Source organism: Mixophyes fleayi, chromosome 1 (genome assembly GCF_038048845.1).
Source record: "Mixophyes fleayi isolate aMixFle1 chromosome 1, aMixFle1.hap1, whole genome shotgun sequence".
In the NCBI taxonomy this organism is placed as follows: Eukaryota; Metazoa; Chordata; class Amphibia; order Anura; family Limnodynastidae; genus Mixophyes; species Mixophyes fleayi.
The window spans coordinates 414,357,588-414,375,021 of NC_134402.1; the positions used below are offsets into that span (position 1 = coordinate 414,357,588).

A 17,434-nucleotide genomic window follows, 5' to 3' on the forward strand; every position below is an offset into this window, starting at 1 on the left:
TCAGGTTAATACCACGGGTTTGGTGGAAGATGTGATGGCCTGCGGACGGCAGGGTAGTTACCACTGGAATGGTGGAAGATGTCATAGTCTGCGAGTGTGATACCACTGGGATGGTGGAAGATGTAATAGTCTACAGACTGCATGGCTGATGCCGCTGGAATGGTGGAAGGAGTAATTGCGGTCTGCAGGGTAGATACCACTGGGATGGTGGAAGTAGTAATAGTACACATCCAACTTCTAACAGGGCAGTAACCTAAAGAACAGGCACAGACAAAAAAAGGAGGTGCCTCAAATAGTGTGAGGTTAAATAGGAGACCAATAAGTGATTTACAGAAGAATTAAAGCAGATTTGGTGTGCGCATGTGCAGACCCGCAGTGGAGACGGCTGTCGGCTGGAGCTGTCAGAGGGACACCGGCGGTCAGATAAGTGATCCGGACTTCGATTTAGTCGGACCGAAGACCCGGTGTATGACATTATCCACCATTGCCAAAAAAAGAAGGCACTCTGTAAAATTTATTTTAATTAAAATATATTGTGACAAAGGGAGGTGTTTGTCACAGGCTTCTAAAACAGGAGACCCCGGTATTTATCTGCCAGTCTGAGGAGAAAGGCTGCAAACAGTTACACATTTGTACAGTAGTTCACCTAAGTTAAAGAGATACAGGTGGAAGAAATATGTGTGACAAAATATTAGTAAAGAGTCTTATTTAACTTGCATATTTTGAAGTGGTTTACAAAAACATCTTTTCCACAGCAAGCAGCCTGACAAGGTGTTTCTGCAATCAGAGCACCTGCAACAAACTCCACACAAAAACTTAGAGCCCTCAAATCCTGGGCTGAAATGGCTAATTAAAAAAGATAAGAAAATATTTAATAACAATGTAAAAATGCAAAAACAGTATATTAGAATAAAAATACAATATGTGGAAATGGATAGATATCAAAACCTGTTGTTCAATATAGCCACTAAATGTCTCAAATTCAGTAGTAGATCGCTAGTTAATAAACCTTCCAAATAATGAAAAGGTCATCAATATAATGGCCATAGATGGCAAGGTTTGCCCTGATCTCAGTAGTCTTTAAACGCACCCATATATAAGGTTGGCATAGCTCGGGGCAAACCTGGTCCCCATGGCTGTTCCCATCACCTGTAAATAGTGCACACCCTGAAATAAAAAGTAATTGTTAAAATAAAAGTGATTTGAGTCAATAATAAATCTCTGGTTCTCTCCTGGATTACCATTATTCTGAAGTATTTTTTGCATGACATCAATTACTAACTCATAGGGTATATTGCTATATAAAGCTTGTACATCGAGTGTCAAGAAACAATAATCCTCTTGCCATACTAAATCTCTAAATGGAGGCGATGCATAGACTCGCGTATATGCGATTTTAGGGAACAAACCAGAGGTTGTAAATAAGAAAATATAGCAAAACTTCCAGATGTCTCGCAAAATGACTAACTCCCCCCCCCCCCCCACCCATCCAATCACCACCACAGCATCATCCAAAATAATTTTGGGATGTTGTTGTTATGGCAATGTGGGATTGTTCGAAGGTTTCTTATAAAAATGAATGTCGGTAAACTGTCTAATCGCCTACTGTATATAATATAATCTGACAGATTCTGTACCACTAACCTACCCCCCCCCCCCACACTCATATCTGTGGGTTTAATGATGATGGAGTGGTCGGATTTAAGATTCCTTAATGCCTTCCTTTCTCCCCTAGAGAGGTTACTATATTTTCTTTACTTTAACTAATTAATTGATTAGCCATTTTGTATAAAGGAAATGTAAGTGAGCAGTGAGTCATTTCCATGTTTCCCTGTGATGAAGTTACATATGGTAATGAAACGCGTTGGTTGGCTATATGGATAAGAGTATCTCACATAGCAGTGATTTTGCTTTGGATCTAATCTGTGTTAACGAAGGAACAATTTTTGCTGTGTCTCACACTATCTGTGGGCTGTGCTATGAGCTAGTGAGCTCTATTGAATGAGAGTTTTATCATCTGATCACATCAACGTATTTCAGACTCTGACATGTAAGCACGATTCCTGGCTGATATGGGAGTTCGATTTCCATCAAAGTTGGTTTATTCAAGCACTTCTACATTCACTGCCACCAGACCGTTGGATTGACAGAGTATCGGCCGGACAGTTGAGAGCTGCCGGCGGGTTGATCCAGAGAAGCCCAGTCTGTGCAGCTGTCTGTCTATACAAGCCTACGCTGTTGATTATGAGGTGTAGTGGATGCGGCTCTTTGCTGCACATATACTAGAGCACTTGTTGTAGAGCCATTACAATATCTGCATTGCCGCGTCGCCAATCATAATAACATCTTGTTCGGAACCAATTTTAACAAACGTCTTATATAGGTTGCTTGCTATATGAACATTCTATTTTCTTTCTTTAGTGTGACATCAGCTTAATACAATAGATTGAATAAAATAAAGAAATTAAGAAAATACTTAATAAACATTGGCATTTATTACTAAAGGATGAGACATTATTTACCATATTGCCCAAACGTCCACACGTTGTTTTTAGAAGAGCACCTAACTTAAAGCAAAAACTAGTACAAAGTCACCTACCTCGCAATCAACCCAGTAAAATGAATTGTCTTATTGAAGAAACGAATAAACCACAATTTCATTACTGTAATAGTTGTTTACCATGTAGGACTGAGCAAATAAGAAGTACAAAATCAGTACAAGAGTTCGTATCAAACACTACCAACACAATTTTCCAAATTAAGGAGAGTGTGTGACTTGATGGGGGTCATGTATTTGATCACAAGCTCGTGTGGTCTGCAGTATGTTGGACGGACCATTAGGAAGTTGAAAATAAGAATATCAGGACATATCCGAAAAATAAAGTTAGGGATAGAGACAAACAGTTTGTCTAAACATTTTAGGGAAGCCCATAAACAGGACCCATCGGGTATTACTTTTTTGGCCATTAAACAGCTAAAGAAAAATTGGAGAGGAGGAGAATTTGTTGAAAGACTTGATTGAGAGGAGTCCAAATGGATCTACACGATGAGGACATTAGTACCATTAGGATTAAATATAGATTTTGAATTTGCATCATTTTTGTAGTATAGTTTATTAAAAATAAGTAATAATGGCTGTGAATATTGAGATATGAACTTTTGGGGAAGATTACATTACCACAACATGTAAGGAAGACACCCATCTGAATGTATAGTAAGGACAGGTTATCCATCAAACAACATAAAATAACATTACTGACCATGGCCTTATCTGTGTGGAGTTTGTATGTTCTCCCTGTGTTTGCGTGGGTTTCCTCCGGGTGCTCCAATTTTCTCCCATACTCCAAAAACATACTAGTAGGTTAATTGGTGCTATCAAAAAATTGAAGCTAGTCTCTCTCCCTCTCCCTCTCCCCATTGGAAGCACAATGCACAGAGACATTCAAAGTAGAGTTAGCCCCAAGATACTTATTAATATGGAACACAGAGATCGTTTATAATTGAGATTGTCACAAAAGCAGTAAAAAACCATCATTAGATGAAGTTTTAGTATTATTTTAATATAGTTTTAGGATTTAACTAGAGAGGTGGATGATGTGGGACCGTAAACAACATAGGGCACCTAACATTATGAAATATTAAATGCTATAATGCCTGATTACAATACCTACTGGTTGATAATCAAATGTATTGTAAAAGATTTTATGTATTGTTTTACTTAATCCAAATAAGGAGGTGGGTAATGTGGTTCCGTACACACCATAGGGCACCCAGCATTATGAAATGTTGAATGTTATAATGCCAGACTATAACACCTACTGTTTGATTATGTAAATGTATGTTGAAAATAATTTTTGTACTGCTTTAGTTGATGGTATGACATAACATGTTATAATTGTACCTCTGATACAACGCTTATCTGTGAATAGTGTGTCAAGTCATTCATTGCATAATGATAGCAGATTGGACAGCGCTAGTATTTAAAGGACAGCACTGAGACATAACACACCCCTTGATGAAGTCATTACAGGTGACGAAACGCGTTGTACCTATCAGCACAACCACGTATAAAGCCATGCCCACTTACGTCACGTAATTCTCTCTGCCGCTGAACAGTGGCTGGCAAGCCGTGTTTAATATCGCTCTAAGTGGATTGTGAGTTGTTTCCATGGCGAAGGGACGGGATAAAGATACATTTTGAGGAATACGTTTATTCAATAAAATGTGAGTTTATATCTTAAATCAAATAAATATAAAGAAACATACTGCGTTACGAGTCGCCTTTTTCCCCACTTTTCTCCTGCTATTTTGGTCACAATGGTGGTAATCGAGGGAGAAGGAGGATCCTCATAGGATTGATTGACATACTGGGACCATATGGGAAGGATCGTTTGTAGAATTGGAATTTACTCTTGCATACCAACTGGATCTGGTGATTGCTAGCAATTATTTGAACTCCATATCTTCACGATTATATGTATAGAGATTGTCACGAACACACTTCCAGCTGACGTGACTTTGGGATTGTTTGCTATATGAGATCACACGTTTCCACCCTAGTCTACTGAATCGCCCCCAAACAGCGCTCACACTCCCACACACTTCAGGTTTGCCACCACCTATTGAATACGGACAATAGGACCCCAATATACTGTTCCATACTGGCACACAAGACTTCTAGCTATCCACAGACTACCAAGACCCACACCAGCAAGCACAGGGTTAACTCTTCACACCTCCAGACTGTTACACAAATGTAAATGCAAGCACACACAGCTTGTTAATCAAAAGTATCAATAAATCACAGACTGAATTAACTTGGTCAAGCGATTTCTTCTTAACCTGCTAATGGATTCATTAGAGTATCAAGGACGCAACATATTAAATTATATATTTAATATACAAAAGTACAGGGCATACATATATAAAAAATAATGAATAAACAATTAGTAGATTGACATATACAAGCAAAACAGTTTAAAATAAAAGGGGTTACCTTCAGAGTGTCATTTACATGAATTGCATACTCTTTGCCATGGGAAATATGGCAAGGAAGATGGACAGCTTATCAATGTGAATTGATTTCCCAAAAAGTCTGACCATTTTCTGTGTCTCGTCTCAGCATTTTAAAGACCTGTCCTTGCCTCCAGGGGATTGTGGCCTGTGACACTTTTTTCAATCACCATTTGCATGTTGCCTGATTTACTAACCAATTCTACTATGTGATCTAACTTTTCTGTAGAGCGTCACATCGATCCAATGTTATCAATAATAATTCCCTTATGACGCTGTCCATCTTTTGATACCAAGCATGATGAAATTTTGACAATGTGACATACCTTTTCAAAAGATATGTGATTTTAGCTGTTCCCAGATACCACCCGTACCTGTCATTCACAACTCTTGTGTGATTTCTGCTCCTCACTATGGAGTGGCACTCAGATTTCCCAAAATATGAACTATGAAGATATTTTTCTTTTGAAACTCATATTTCTATATACCTGTATAGGCCTTCACATGCTGCCTACAAGGATCTCCAGCTGTGATCGGCCCCACATAGTCGATTCAGGAGTCCAAAAACTCCATCCCAGGCCAGGCTATCTCACAGCAAAAGCCCTTTGAAGCTGCCACAGATGACACTCTTATCTTTTCACACTGGAATGTGCAAAGCCATCAACTACATTTACATCAGACTCTGTCTTTACATTTTACACTTTAACAGCTCAATTTATCCACAGATTCATTTTATATAACCTATTTACACTGCAGTTATGATTTATCCCTTATAAATAACTGTCTCTCTATGTTCACGACACATGGTTTGACACAAAGGACTTTAAAGTGACATTGACTCACTTTGAAGTGTGTATACAGAGGTAACATTGCTTCATATGATTGAGAGGAAATTTGCATGTTTTGAATCCTATTGTGCATATATATTCTTTTTCCAGCAATTGGGTATCTTGTATAGATCTAGACTTGAGAAAGTGTACAATTCAGTTAATAGAAAGTAACTGGTAACATAGACACTTAGAATTATAATTTCTTATCCCTTTTTGTGTATTTTGTTCCTACCCCCTGCGCCCAATTCCATATCTTTTTCTTTTCTTGACATCTGCTTAACACTAAGGATATTTTTAAGTTGGAGCGGTCCAATTACCACAATAGAATGATTTTGTTTTGTCACGTCATGAATTGGTATATGAATGCTTATTAACGAACGACCCACTACTAAATTTGAGACATTTAGTGACTACATTGGATGATAGGTTTTCATCTCTATCCATTTCCACAAATTGGGTTTTTATTCTAATATATACTGTTTGTATATTATTCTTTTATTAGTAGTTGTTTTTTTTTATTTTTGTGTTTTTACATTGTTTATTAAATATTTTTTTTAGATTTCATTGGTGATCCATGAGATGTGTACAAGTTTTTTTTATCTTTTTTAATTGATAATTTCAGCCCAGGTATTGAGTGCTGTCACTTTTTGTGTATTTTTTGTCCAATAATAGGAGGTTGCAACCTCCTTTACAGTTGCTTGACCCTGTTGGCGAAGTTAGTTTATAATTACTTTGGGCGCCATTATAAAAGTTTCTTTCTTTTGTGTTTACTGCAAAAAAACCTCCCTTTTTTAAAGGCAAGATGAGAGTGTTATCTGTTCATCAAGTTAGGGCTGTAGGAGGAGTGTAAATTACTTAAACTTGTATGTTTTATTACTCAGTGGCGACTAATGCCAGATAGAGGCTGGTAGCTAAGGAATTGGGCTTTAATTAGCTTTAGGGTCACTAGAAAGAGTGTGGAACTCTATGCTGTCAATTTATTTTCCCATCCTGACTATTAAACCAAAGTTAAAAAAAAAACAAAAAGGTGTTTGTGTGTGCATCACCTGAAGTGATGAAAAATCTTTAAAAGAAATAATACATGAGACAGATGTTAGCAAGGGCCCTGCTCGAGAGAGCTTATAATCGAAGATAATAGATTTTACTTTTTAATTATTTATTTACTAATAAAATAAGCCTACATGAAGAAGCCATATGTGAAGAGTACATACATATTGCTTCAACATCAATAAAGATTATTTATAAAATCAGAACCTTCAGAAGTTCAAACTGGAGCGTTCAGGTTTGTATAAACACCATTCCAAGGAGACAAGACATACAGTGGTCTGCTCATCAGAAAAAGACTAAATAAATAAAGACTTCATGAAAGGGTTGTCATGATGAAACCCCTTAAATAAATAAAAAAACAAGAGACAAACACAATGGGACTGATTTATCAAACCTTCTAAAAAAGAAAAGTGGAGGTGTTGCCCATAGCAACCAGTGAAATTCTAGCTGTCATTTTGTAGAATGTACTAGATAAATTATACCTAGAATCTGATTGGTTGTTGTAGACAACACCTCAACTTTTCCGTTTTAGGAGGTATGGTAAATTATCCCCAGTATGTCTTGGTTTGCAAAGTTGCATCTGAATCAAACAGAGGACTTCTAGAACAATATCCTTTGGACAGACGACCAAAGTTAAGTTTGGATTTTGACATGCATGGTATAACCATTAAGGCCAAACACAGTATATTGCCACCAGAACTAACTGTCCAGCACAGTGGTGTTGATTTTGGTTGTTTTGCTGTCACTGCCTCTTTGATATCTCAAGCCCACCATTAACTTTTTATACTAGAGTATTTTATGGAACTGAAGCCACAGTTGATTCATTCAATAGGACAATTGCCCTTCATAGACCAGTAAATCTATGATAGACTGGCTGAAAGATATAATATTCAAGGTTTCAAAAGTCCGGACCTCAATCCCACTGAGTGGCTGTATGCTTCTACATGTTGACTTTTTATGATGAAGTAAAGATAAAATTAAAATATGTTATATGTTTTTCACATGAGATTAGATTTATCAAATTTGAGGACTTGGCGGGGACTACATGGTTCTTGTGTCCTGATATATAATAACATACAAATCTTAATAATATAAAAATCTACAAATAATATAACATATACATGTATCAACTAAGAAATAAAAAAGTTATTCCCAGTGAAACTGGCAGGTCATGAAAACTTAAAAATTGGTCTGGGCATGAAGAGACAAAAACTTGATCTTTGGTTAATTGTCGCAATAATTTGAGTTTGTAGCAGACTAGGCCATTTTGCAGGGATGCGATGGTCCAGCAATACAGTCTTCAATCTCCGCTCCTGGGTCACCATTTCATGTACTCCACCAATACATAAAATGTTCATTACCAAAGAGACCTCTGGGGGTAAATGTATCATGATGAGAGTTTTCCGGCGGGTTTGAAAAGTGGAGATGTTGCCTATAGCAACAAATCATATTCTAGCTATCATTTCGCAGAATGTACTAAATAAATGATAGCTAGAATCTGATTGGTTTTTCAAACCCACCGGAAAACTCTCAGCTTGTTACATTTACCCCCTGGAATCTGATACATGTATATTTAGAATCTGATCAGTTGCTGTGGCATGCAGCACCATCTTCCTGGGCACCAGTTATTGTCTCTTTACCTTTCCTACTCTAGAGTGATGCAAGATACAGCCCTGTAGAAGCAGAGAGAACTATCTTGTTGAGGTGACCAGAAATGTTTCCTGGCAAAGTAGTTTTGTTTTGCTACTTTTATGTACTCAAGATATTTTATATATTCGCATTTAACCAATTCTTATCTCTCATATTATGAGAATAGACAAATCCTTCCAATTATCAAACCACTATATTATATCAATTATTATATGATTAAGGGATTTTGACTGGCAGACGCGGTTACTGCAGAATCTTTTCTGCTTGTTTTATCAGTTTATTTATAGGTATTCATTCTCATTACACAATTTTAATATTTCGCTTATTTGTCATATTTTTCAATAAAGTTTTATTTTAACTGTATACTATAGACATTTGGATTATAATTCCTTAGAGTGCCCTATTTATACACTTTTGTTCTCTTTTTTCAATGCTAATCTATCATGTGTGAGTCCACGTTATAGGAGGTTAGGTTATATATAAGAAGCTACAGTTCTAAGCTAAACCTTCCTCTATAAGGTTTGGGGAATTATAGAATTACCTGGTGCGGTATATTTCTTTTTTCTTTTGTGTTACAAATACTGATGATTATCAATATCCCATAATGGTTTAAGTTCTAAAAAGCTATGTATAAATATAAAGACAGATTACTTGTGTCTCTCCACCTGCTAAACTCCTACTTGTATACTTTGCGGAAAAAGTCTAGAGGTTCCGTATCGAAGCCACTTGCGTTATCACAGCCCTCTCCTTGCTGCACACAGGGCCTTGAGTCACGTCATCATGGTGGGGTCGGGTAGATGGGCAATAGGCGAGTGTGGTTAAATTTCAAGTCCTACCATGCCTTGCTAGTCTCTGGCATTCTGGACTTGTAGTTCAACACGGCTAGAGGGCCACTCACTCAAATCTTTTTTTTAAAAAAAAACACAACATTTTAAATAAAACTATAATAAGTATTTAGAGCCAACTTACTACATACAGTCTATAATCTAGTTTGAAATAATAGACAGAAAAGAATATATATTCTAAATTCTTTTATTCTATAAAGCCATTGAGATTTGTTTTGCTCCAAAGAAAGTAGCATGCAAACAAATAGACTGAAAAGCTATTTGATACATAACAATGCATGATGGCAAGCTAATGGCCTTTTCTGAGAAACATGAATTAGTTCAATTTCTGGTTCAGTTAGAATCTGGAGTGGTGATATGAAAATTTACTCTGAATACCTTTTAAAACTCTGTAATGCTCATTTCATTTTCTGCTCACTCGAGACTACTTGAAAATATGTTGGGTCAAGATATTATTTCTTGGAGCATAGCAACAAGCAGAATGTTGGTGTTTTCAAATCGGCTGTAACAAATGGAAGTATGGTTAATGGAAAATTGAGCTTTAAGATAATTTTTATGTTAAAGGTGGCTATTTCATAGGAAATTACTGTGCAGTTTAATGTAGTTGTTTGTGGTAGTGTATTTTCAAAGATTATTTAACAATGGAAAAGTAAATGTAATTTGTTTTATATGAAGATTACCTACAACATTAACAATGTATTTATATACATACTTTATTATATAAATATATATATAGTCATGCTTTGAGGAATTTAGTAGAACTTAAAATTATTGAAGGAGGCTATTTTAAGTATTTAGAACATTCTTACCAACTTTTGTTTTCGGCGATCAAAAGGCAACAGCAGGGGGGGGGGGGGACGTGATGGTGATGCACCAATTTGCGTCATTTTGATCCGCGTCTTGATGACGGGCGGAGGGTGTACTCAATTTGGCGCAAATCATGTCATTGAGGCTACCATCCCACCCACTTCACTAAGAAGTGGATGGGATTCAGGAGACAGGCCTGTTCTCCCAGGGATTATGGAGAGCTACCCAACATTCAGAGGTCTCTTTCAGACATTCCGGGAGGATAGGCAAGTATGAGCTAGAAACATTTTTTCCTATAAAATTCTCTCCCTTTCATCAGATATCTAGTGTCCCGAACCCAGGTTGAACAGTACAGGAAACAATTGTATTAGTTGGATCCCTAAGGCATAAAAAACAGTTTTCTTCTTTGCCCAGGCTCAGTGTAGTAGCATTGTATTCTTTATCCAACTGGTTTCTCCCTGTCTGGTTGATGGTACTTTCAGGTGGTTAGGAGGATCTTCTCTGGTGATCACCTGGGATGCCATGAATGTACGAAGGTGCCGACAGTATGTAGATGTGCGGAACAGCCTTTGTGATCATTGTGAAGGTAATCGGGAAGATTATGATCATGCAGTACTGTCACTGTCATATTTATGCATCAACGAACTCTTAGGATTTTATGATCTCACTAAGTGGTTTAAAGTAATCAACAGAAGATGAAGTTGCATATATTGTGAGATATTTATTTCTCTTGCTTCAGGTGTCATATGGCTAGAACACATTTCAGCAAAACGATTGTTTGGTGAAATCTAAAAAGTTAATTGTATAGGTTTGCTAAAACACTGTTTTATCATGGACCCTATATTAAGCCTAGACCATAAGTAAAAGCAGCTACGGTTTATGTGGTATGTTCCTAAATAGGAAATAACATTTTGGGGTGTCTTGTTCCAATTGCACATGCCGTGTATGAAAACTGTATCACTCAACTAAAGCCATCTTGGGGAAAAATGCACTCATTATCTTATCAAATACATTGTTTTCTGGGTGGAGTCGTTTAGTGTTTCTGGTGTCTGCAGAATTTATGTTTGTTGTACATGTCAAGGGGAAAAATAGGAGAAATAGCTTTATGGGTTGTCTGGCTCTGGAGAAACCCTCATCATTATTACGAGCCACAGCGACTCACTGTCTTCCCCTGGCTGTGTCCAAGCCGTTACGTCACTTCCGGTTTCTTCCCGGCCGTTGCTCAGGCAACGGTTTGGACGCTAAGCCTATATCTGCTGCGTCCCAGCATGAAGAGGACTCCGGGCACGTGTGCAACATGTACAATTTAATTAGCAGCCTTCTGAGGCTGACCAAACACGGTGGAGATTCCTGGCTCCTTATTTGTCCATCTATGTATTTAAGGCAGGGAGGGCTTGGCCTCCCTGCCGGTTATAGCATTCAGTTCCTGGCTGCTGCCTTGCTCCTGTCCTGTTGTGCTGATTCCTGTATTACTTTTTGGCTTGTTTTCCTGGATTTCTGATTATCTGCTTGTGGCCCTGACCTTTGTTTGTGACTCGGATACCCCTGTTTGCTGCCAGCCCTGATCTTTGTCTGTGCCTGACTATGCTGCCTTTTCCTGTTCTTGGACCCTGGCTTGTTCCTGGCCATGGTTTATCTTCAGTCATCACCTCCTATTTCCATGCTGCAGCATTACTCATAAGCTTGCACTACGTTGAGTTTAAGACCTGGGGGGCATCTGAGTACCTGTGAGCATATCTAGCTCTCCAGAAAAGGTGGCTGCTATAGGTGAAGACCTCTGCTGCTAGTTCTGTAAGCTTATGATAATAGCTGGTAGCCGTAACAATCCTTCTGTATGTGTGATGCACAGTGCTGTGGACCCTTTGTGGTGCCTTATAAATAAAAGATAATAATAATTGTAGTCCCCCCCAGTCAGGTCGGGGTTCCTTAACTGGAATCAGCTAACATTTACTTTTGTGTCATCCATGTTTTAGGAGAGCTTAGAAACTTGCAAAGCGTATTGGCAAAAGTGGAAGTATTCTGCCAATTGTAATGTAAGCGGTTCCATTTCATTACGTTGAGGCCCTACTTATATGTAATTGCTGCCCATTCCTTCTTGTAATTAAATTGTTATACAAATGGAGCTATAGGTGATTACTATGAGACTGCACAACAAAAATAAAAAAAATTTTGCAGGTTCACTGATATAGGCCAAGCCTATGATCTAATTCTGTTCACAATTAATTGCAACACTGTTTGCTCATTTATATGAGTTTTTTTAGATGATGGGTGCATGCTTGTTACAATTTTAAAGTCGCGTGTGAAAATGTACTTCCAGTTTGTTTCATTTTTGGTCCATTTGTAATTTGAGTTCTCTTTATTTTAAAAAACAACACTAAAAATTCAATGATAAAAATGCACAGATATGTTTTTAAATGATAATTCCACTTTCAAACATTACATATATAGGGCCCCAAGATATATTTGCTAAATAAACTGTGAAGTTTAGTTTAGACAACCCAGCAATAAAAGGCCCCATGTGGAGTAATAATGTTTTGTTTGGTTGCTCAGGGAGTCACAGTGCTATGCATCATCATCATCAGCAGCAGCAGCTATTTATATAGCGCCACTAATTCCGCAGCGCTGCGCAGAGAACTCGCATCAGACCCTGTCTGTTGAAGCTTACAGTCTAAATTCCCTAACACACACACAGACAAAGAGAGAGGTCCATTTGATAGTAGCCAATTAACCTGCCAGTTTGTTTTTGGAGTGTGGGAGGAAACCTGAGCACCTGGAGGAAACCCACGCAAACACGGGGAGAACATACAAACTCCACACATATAAGGCTATTCTGTGGTAATCAGTGTTATACTGCCACTTCTCCTAACGCCTTAATTGTAAAACTATTAAATTCCATTCACTTACATTTTACATACCGCCACTTCTAAATTTCCACTTCAACCAGCAGCATGGTGGCTAAGTGGCTAGCACTTCTGCCTTACAGCCTTATCTGTGAGGAGTTTTCCTCCCTCACTCCAAAAAAAACATACTTATAGGTTAATTGGCTGCTAACAAAAATTGACGTCTGTCTGTCTGTTTGTGTGTGTGTTAGGGAATTTAGACTGTAAGCTCCAATGGGGCAGGGACTATTGTGAGTGAGTTCTCTGTACAGCGCTGCGGAATTAGTGGCGCTATATAAATAAATGGTAATAATAACCACTGGTGGTAATCTTCATGAAACTACGGTATAACTGTTACAAAGCCAGATAACAGCTACTGGGATTTTTAGAAATGGATTTTTTTTAATAACGTCGATAAACAACCATACAATTTTTTTTTTTATACTTGTATACTTTTTTATTCAACAGTCGTTTTTATTAAGGTTTTTCAATTATGGTGGAACAGAAAGGAAAAAGAGGGGAAAAGCAACGGCAGAAGGACAAAGCATAAGGGGGTACATAGTGGGGAATAAACACAATAAAACACGGTACAAAATAGATCGTCAATTATGAACAGAGACAGAAAAACTAAGAGGCACATATGGTAAAATGAGACAAAACGCATATAAGATACGGGGACACAACTGGCTTATTTACTTTTTTAAATCGCTGCCTTCAATGAATACTCCTGTCCAGTTCGTTTAGCAACTATAAATTAAAGCAGCAATTCAAAAAAAAATGAGATGTGTTAGGGTTTTTTGTTTTTTTTACATAAATCACTGTGGCAGGCTATAAGAAAAATGATATTATATTTACCATGTTTCGTTGGTTTATTGTTGATATTAATGATTATTAATTCTTTATAGTGTCATGGGCTACCATGGCAACCTCAGTAACATGGCACATGATGTAGTGAGTAGAGACTGTGTGGAATGCCCCTGTGTCTCTATCTGCTCTGTGTAATGTAACCTTCCCGCCTCCACGTGACATGTTGAGAGGTGTGAGTCTGTATTCGTGTAACTGGCAGCCATACTTTGCTACCACCAGAAAGATTTTGAAAAGGAGATAATGAGAAAAAAAAGAGAAAATTGTAGCTTAAGATACTTAAATTGCTGTCTTCATCCAAATTTTACAACATCCATAATGTTTTGGCAGTCGCTAGTTTGTAATGCTTGATTATGTATTTGTGTTAGCCACAGTTAATTCATCTATCATGGTTTAATCAATATTTGTGATGGAAAATAAATCTGGCTATTCATTCCAGCATAAGTGACCCATTCATTGATGTGTCATAACAGGTGGGTGGTTTTATATGTTTTGTAAGGAGTTGGGAGTGAGACAGAATAACTGAATTCCATGAACATTACATGGCATTGTGCAGCTGGTGAAAACAAGGCTTTGCATATAGACTATGATAATCCATGATAGTTTAATTACAGAAGGCCAGCTGTGTAGTGTTTAATGTGGTGCAGATATAAATTTCATATCTTATTATATTGATATTAATGGGAAAGCAAAGAGCCGTTAAAAATAGATTGGTACATCTATACTGTATGTTAAGACACAAAATTGTAGCACAAGTAGACCCCTTCAAATATTAAGTTTAAGATAAGTTTGATTAGGGTCAGTACACCTTTATTATCCATCATCCTTTCCGGGCTGGTCCTGATGTCCCAAGTGCCAAAGTGTGCAGGAGTAAGCCTGTGTGCACTCTGGTCCTTGGAACGTTCACAGTAGCACAGAGTATTTCTGGAGAGGAGTGCTGAGGATGTGGGACACCGTGACCTGTCCACTTGTGTGAGTAATCATGTTAGTGAGAGCAGTGTTGCGTGTGAGACGCACAGCTGAGGTCACTTAGGGGGGGATTCAATTGCCCCCAGAATACCACTGCTGTTAACCTATTACTGTTAATAGGATGGGACAGATATTAGCGTTATCCCTCAATAGGACATCTCTCACACTACCCAGTTGCACTTTATACATGAAAGAGCATTTTTATTACATTACCAATACATTTAGTACAACCAGTCACAATGTTTTCCAACTCGAATGATTTATTTAAGGCATTAATGAGGCTGAAATAAGCTGTATTTTGGGATATAGAAACGCATACTTGCCAACCTTTCTGTGTTCTCTCCGGGAGATCCCAGGCAGGAGGTGCAGTGCAACTGCGGATAGGGTCGTCATTTTGGCCCCACCCCCTTATGATGCAATACAGCTATCACACTGTTTTACCATGGGGGCAGGGCCAAAATTACTCAATTTACGATGAATCACGTTATGGAGGCCCCCATTTCACCCACTTCACTAGGAACTGAGCAGGATGCGGGAGAATGGCCCTGCTTTCCTCGGAATCCCCGGAATTTGTGAGTCTCCCTGACAACTAAAGTTGATGATGATGAAGTGGGTCCTAAAGTGGTAGTAGGTAGGAATATGAAGTGATGTTTTTTTCACTATGCACATTCCAGCTGGAACTGTGAAAATGCAAAAGTATAGTGCGCTGTGACATTTCCAAATGGCCATAGGGCAGTAGGCTGCAGGACTGCAAGGCTCCAGGACTATAATGGAGACTGATCGAATTGTTGTGTCCCACTTCTAACTTGATCCTAACTGTTGCTCCCTCACCATAAACCCCTGGAAAAGGGGTGGGAGATTAGAACTGTTTAGCTTTTGTGTTTTCTGTAATATTGTGACTTTTTCAGCAAAGATGGAATTATCCCCCACCAGCACTGGTCCGGCCAAAAAAACTAAATCACTGTAAAACTAATGGTAAAAAAAAGTAATAATTGACATTTTTCAATTAACATTTTAGGTGACCAAACTTTGTGTATTATTTGCAGGTGTAAACAAGGATAATATCAGAGCGGGATGTAAAAAGTGTGGCTATCGTAAGTAATCATTCATTTACATATAAATAATAGCATTATTCCAACCTTGACGGTTAATGTTGCAATATGTCAATATGCCATGTGGAAGAGTTGTTGTTCTTTATTCATAGTACACATGTAAAACAAACATAAAGGATGTTCCTGCCAGTCTACAGTAACAGCCTTTCTTGGAAAAGATTGTATTCCCTTGTTTGCAAACAAGCTACAAAACAAGCCATTTCCAAACCCAAAACTAGTTTATGAAGTCTTTTATTCATGGTAAACCAGTGGTTCAACTCATGTACTGCACTTTCCATCATATTGCGGTAAGTCTCTTTGGTAATAGCTGTGTGGGGTAAGGAGTGCAGACCACTTAGAGAATAATCCCTTACGTTTGCATAAAATACATGGACAACCTGAAACAAGTTGTCGTCAGTGCCTGTCCTTACCAATGTAAATCTGCATACATACTACAGAATAAAATGTGAGGAATTTGTCCATATTTTGGCCAAAGCATGTAAGCTTAATAACCACTTCATTTTCTGTCTGTTCCCTACACCTATGTACTAGAAATCACTGAGTGCTATTATTTCATATACTCTTGCTTCAGAGGCTAATACGTGACAAAAATGTTGTTTTATCATTTACACCTAAATAATACTGTTTATATCAGCTAGTTGGCAGCTAAGGTAACCCTGAGCGACGTTTGCCAGCAGAGGATGGAAGAAATATGCCAGTTCCCTTTGTGTTTCGTGCAGACTATTATAATCACGGCAGTCATAGAAAAAGATTAATCATTCGAGAAATGTCATTGTGTGGTTCCAATATGAAAAATAATTACTTGCCTTTATAGTTGTATGAAAGGCAGATTTAATTAAAGGAAATACAGTTCTTAATAATTATAGTTATTATTTGACATCACAAACTCACAGTACAATCACAATACTAGATAAGAAATCTGGACAAAATTGATACCATGTGTTGTCACTTTATTAACACCATTTCAGAGCTTGTAATTTTTTATCCTCTCTGAGAGGGGCTTTTGTTGTCTTTTACTTTCTGAGAGGATAACGTAACAAACATTTCATCAAACTTTAAATGCAGCTATGCCATTTTGCTGCACTGTTAAACTATTTTTCTGTCTGCCTCCCTTCTAGCTGGCCACCTGACATTTGAGTGCAGAAACTTTCTTCGAGTGGACCCGCAGAGGGACATTGTGTTAGATGTGAGTAGCACTAGCAGTGAAGATACCGATGAAGAAATTGAGGTTCTAAATAAAGCTCCAGTTTCTGCAGAAACAAAAAGTAAGTCAAGTTATCATTGTTACGATGCACACTTACCCTTGAGTATTTTACTGTGTATGAGCCGTTTGACAGCTGCACTTTGTAAATTTTCCCTTGGTTATTTTGAAAGTGCCATATTTAATTGTGTGTATTAAGCTCTTAAAGGACAGCCAA

The 17,434-nt window shown here is 37.8% G+C and overlaps 1 protein-coding gene across 1 annotated transcript in view; it reads left to right on the forward strand.

Annotated features, from left to right (window-relative positions):
* The window catches only part of SREK1IP1 (SREK1 interacting protein 1), a 51,107-nt gene that overhangs the window by 4,925 nt on the left and 28,748 nt on the right, over nt 1–17,434 (forward strand). Inside the window, exons 2-3 of the mRNA XM_075182913.1 lie at nt 15,951–15,998; nt 17,135–17,281. Coding sequence (XP_075039014.1) covers nt 15,951–15,998; nt 17,135–17,281 — 195 coding nt within the window. The remainder of the gene's footprint in view (nt 1–15,950; nt 15,999–17,134; nt 17,282–17,434) is intronic.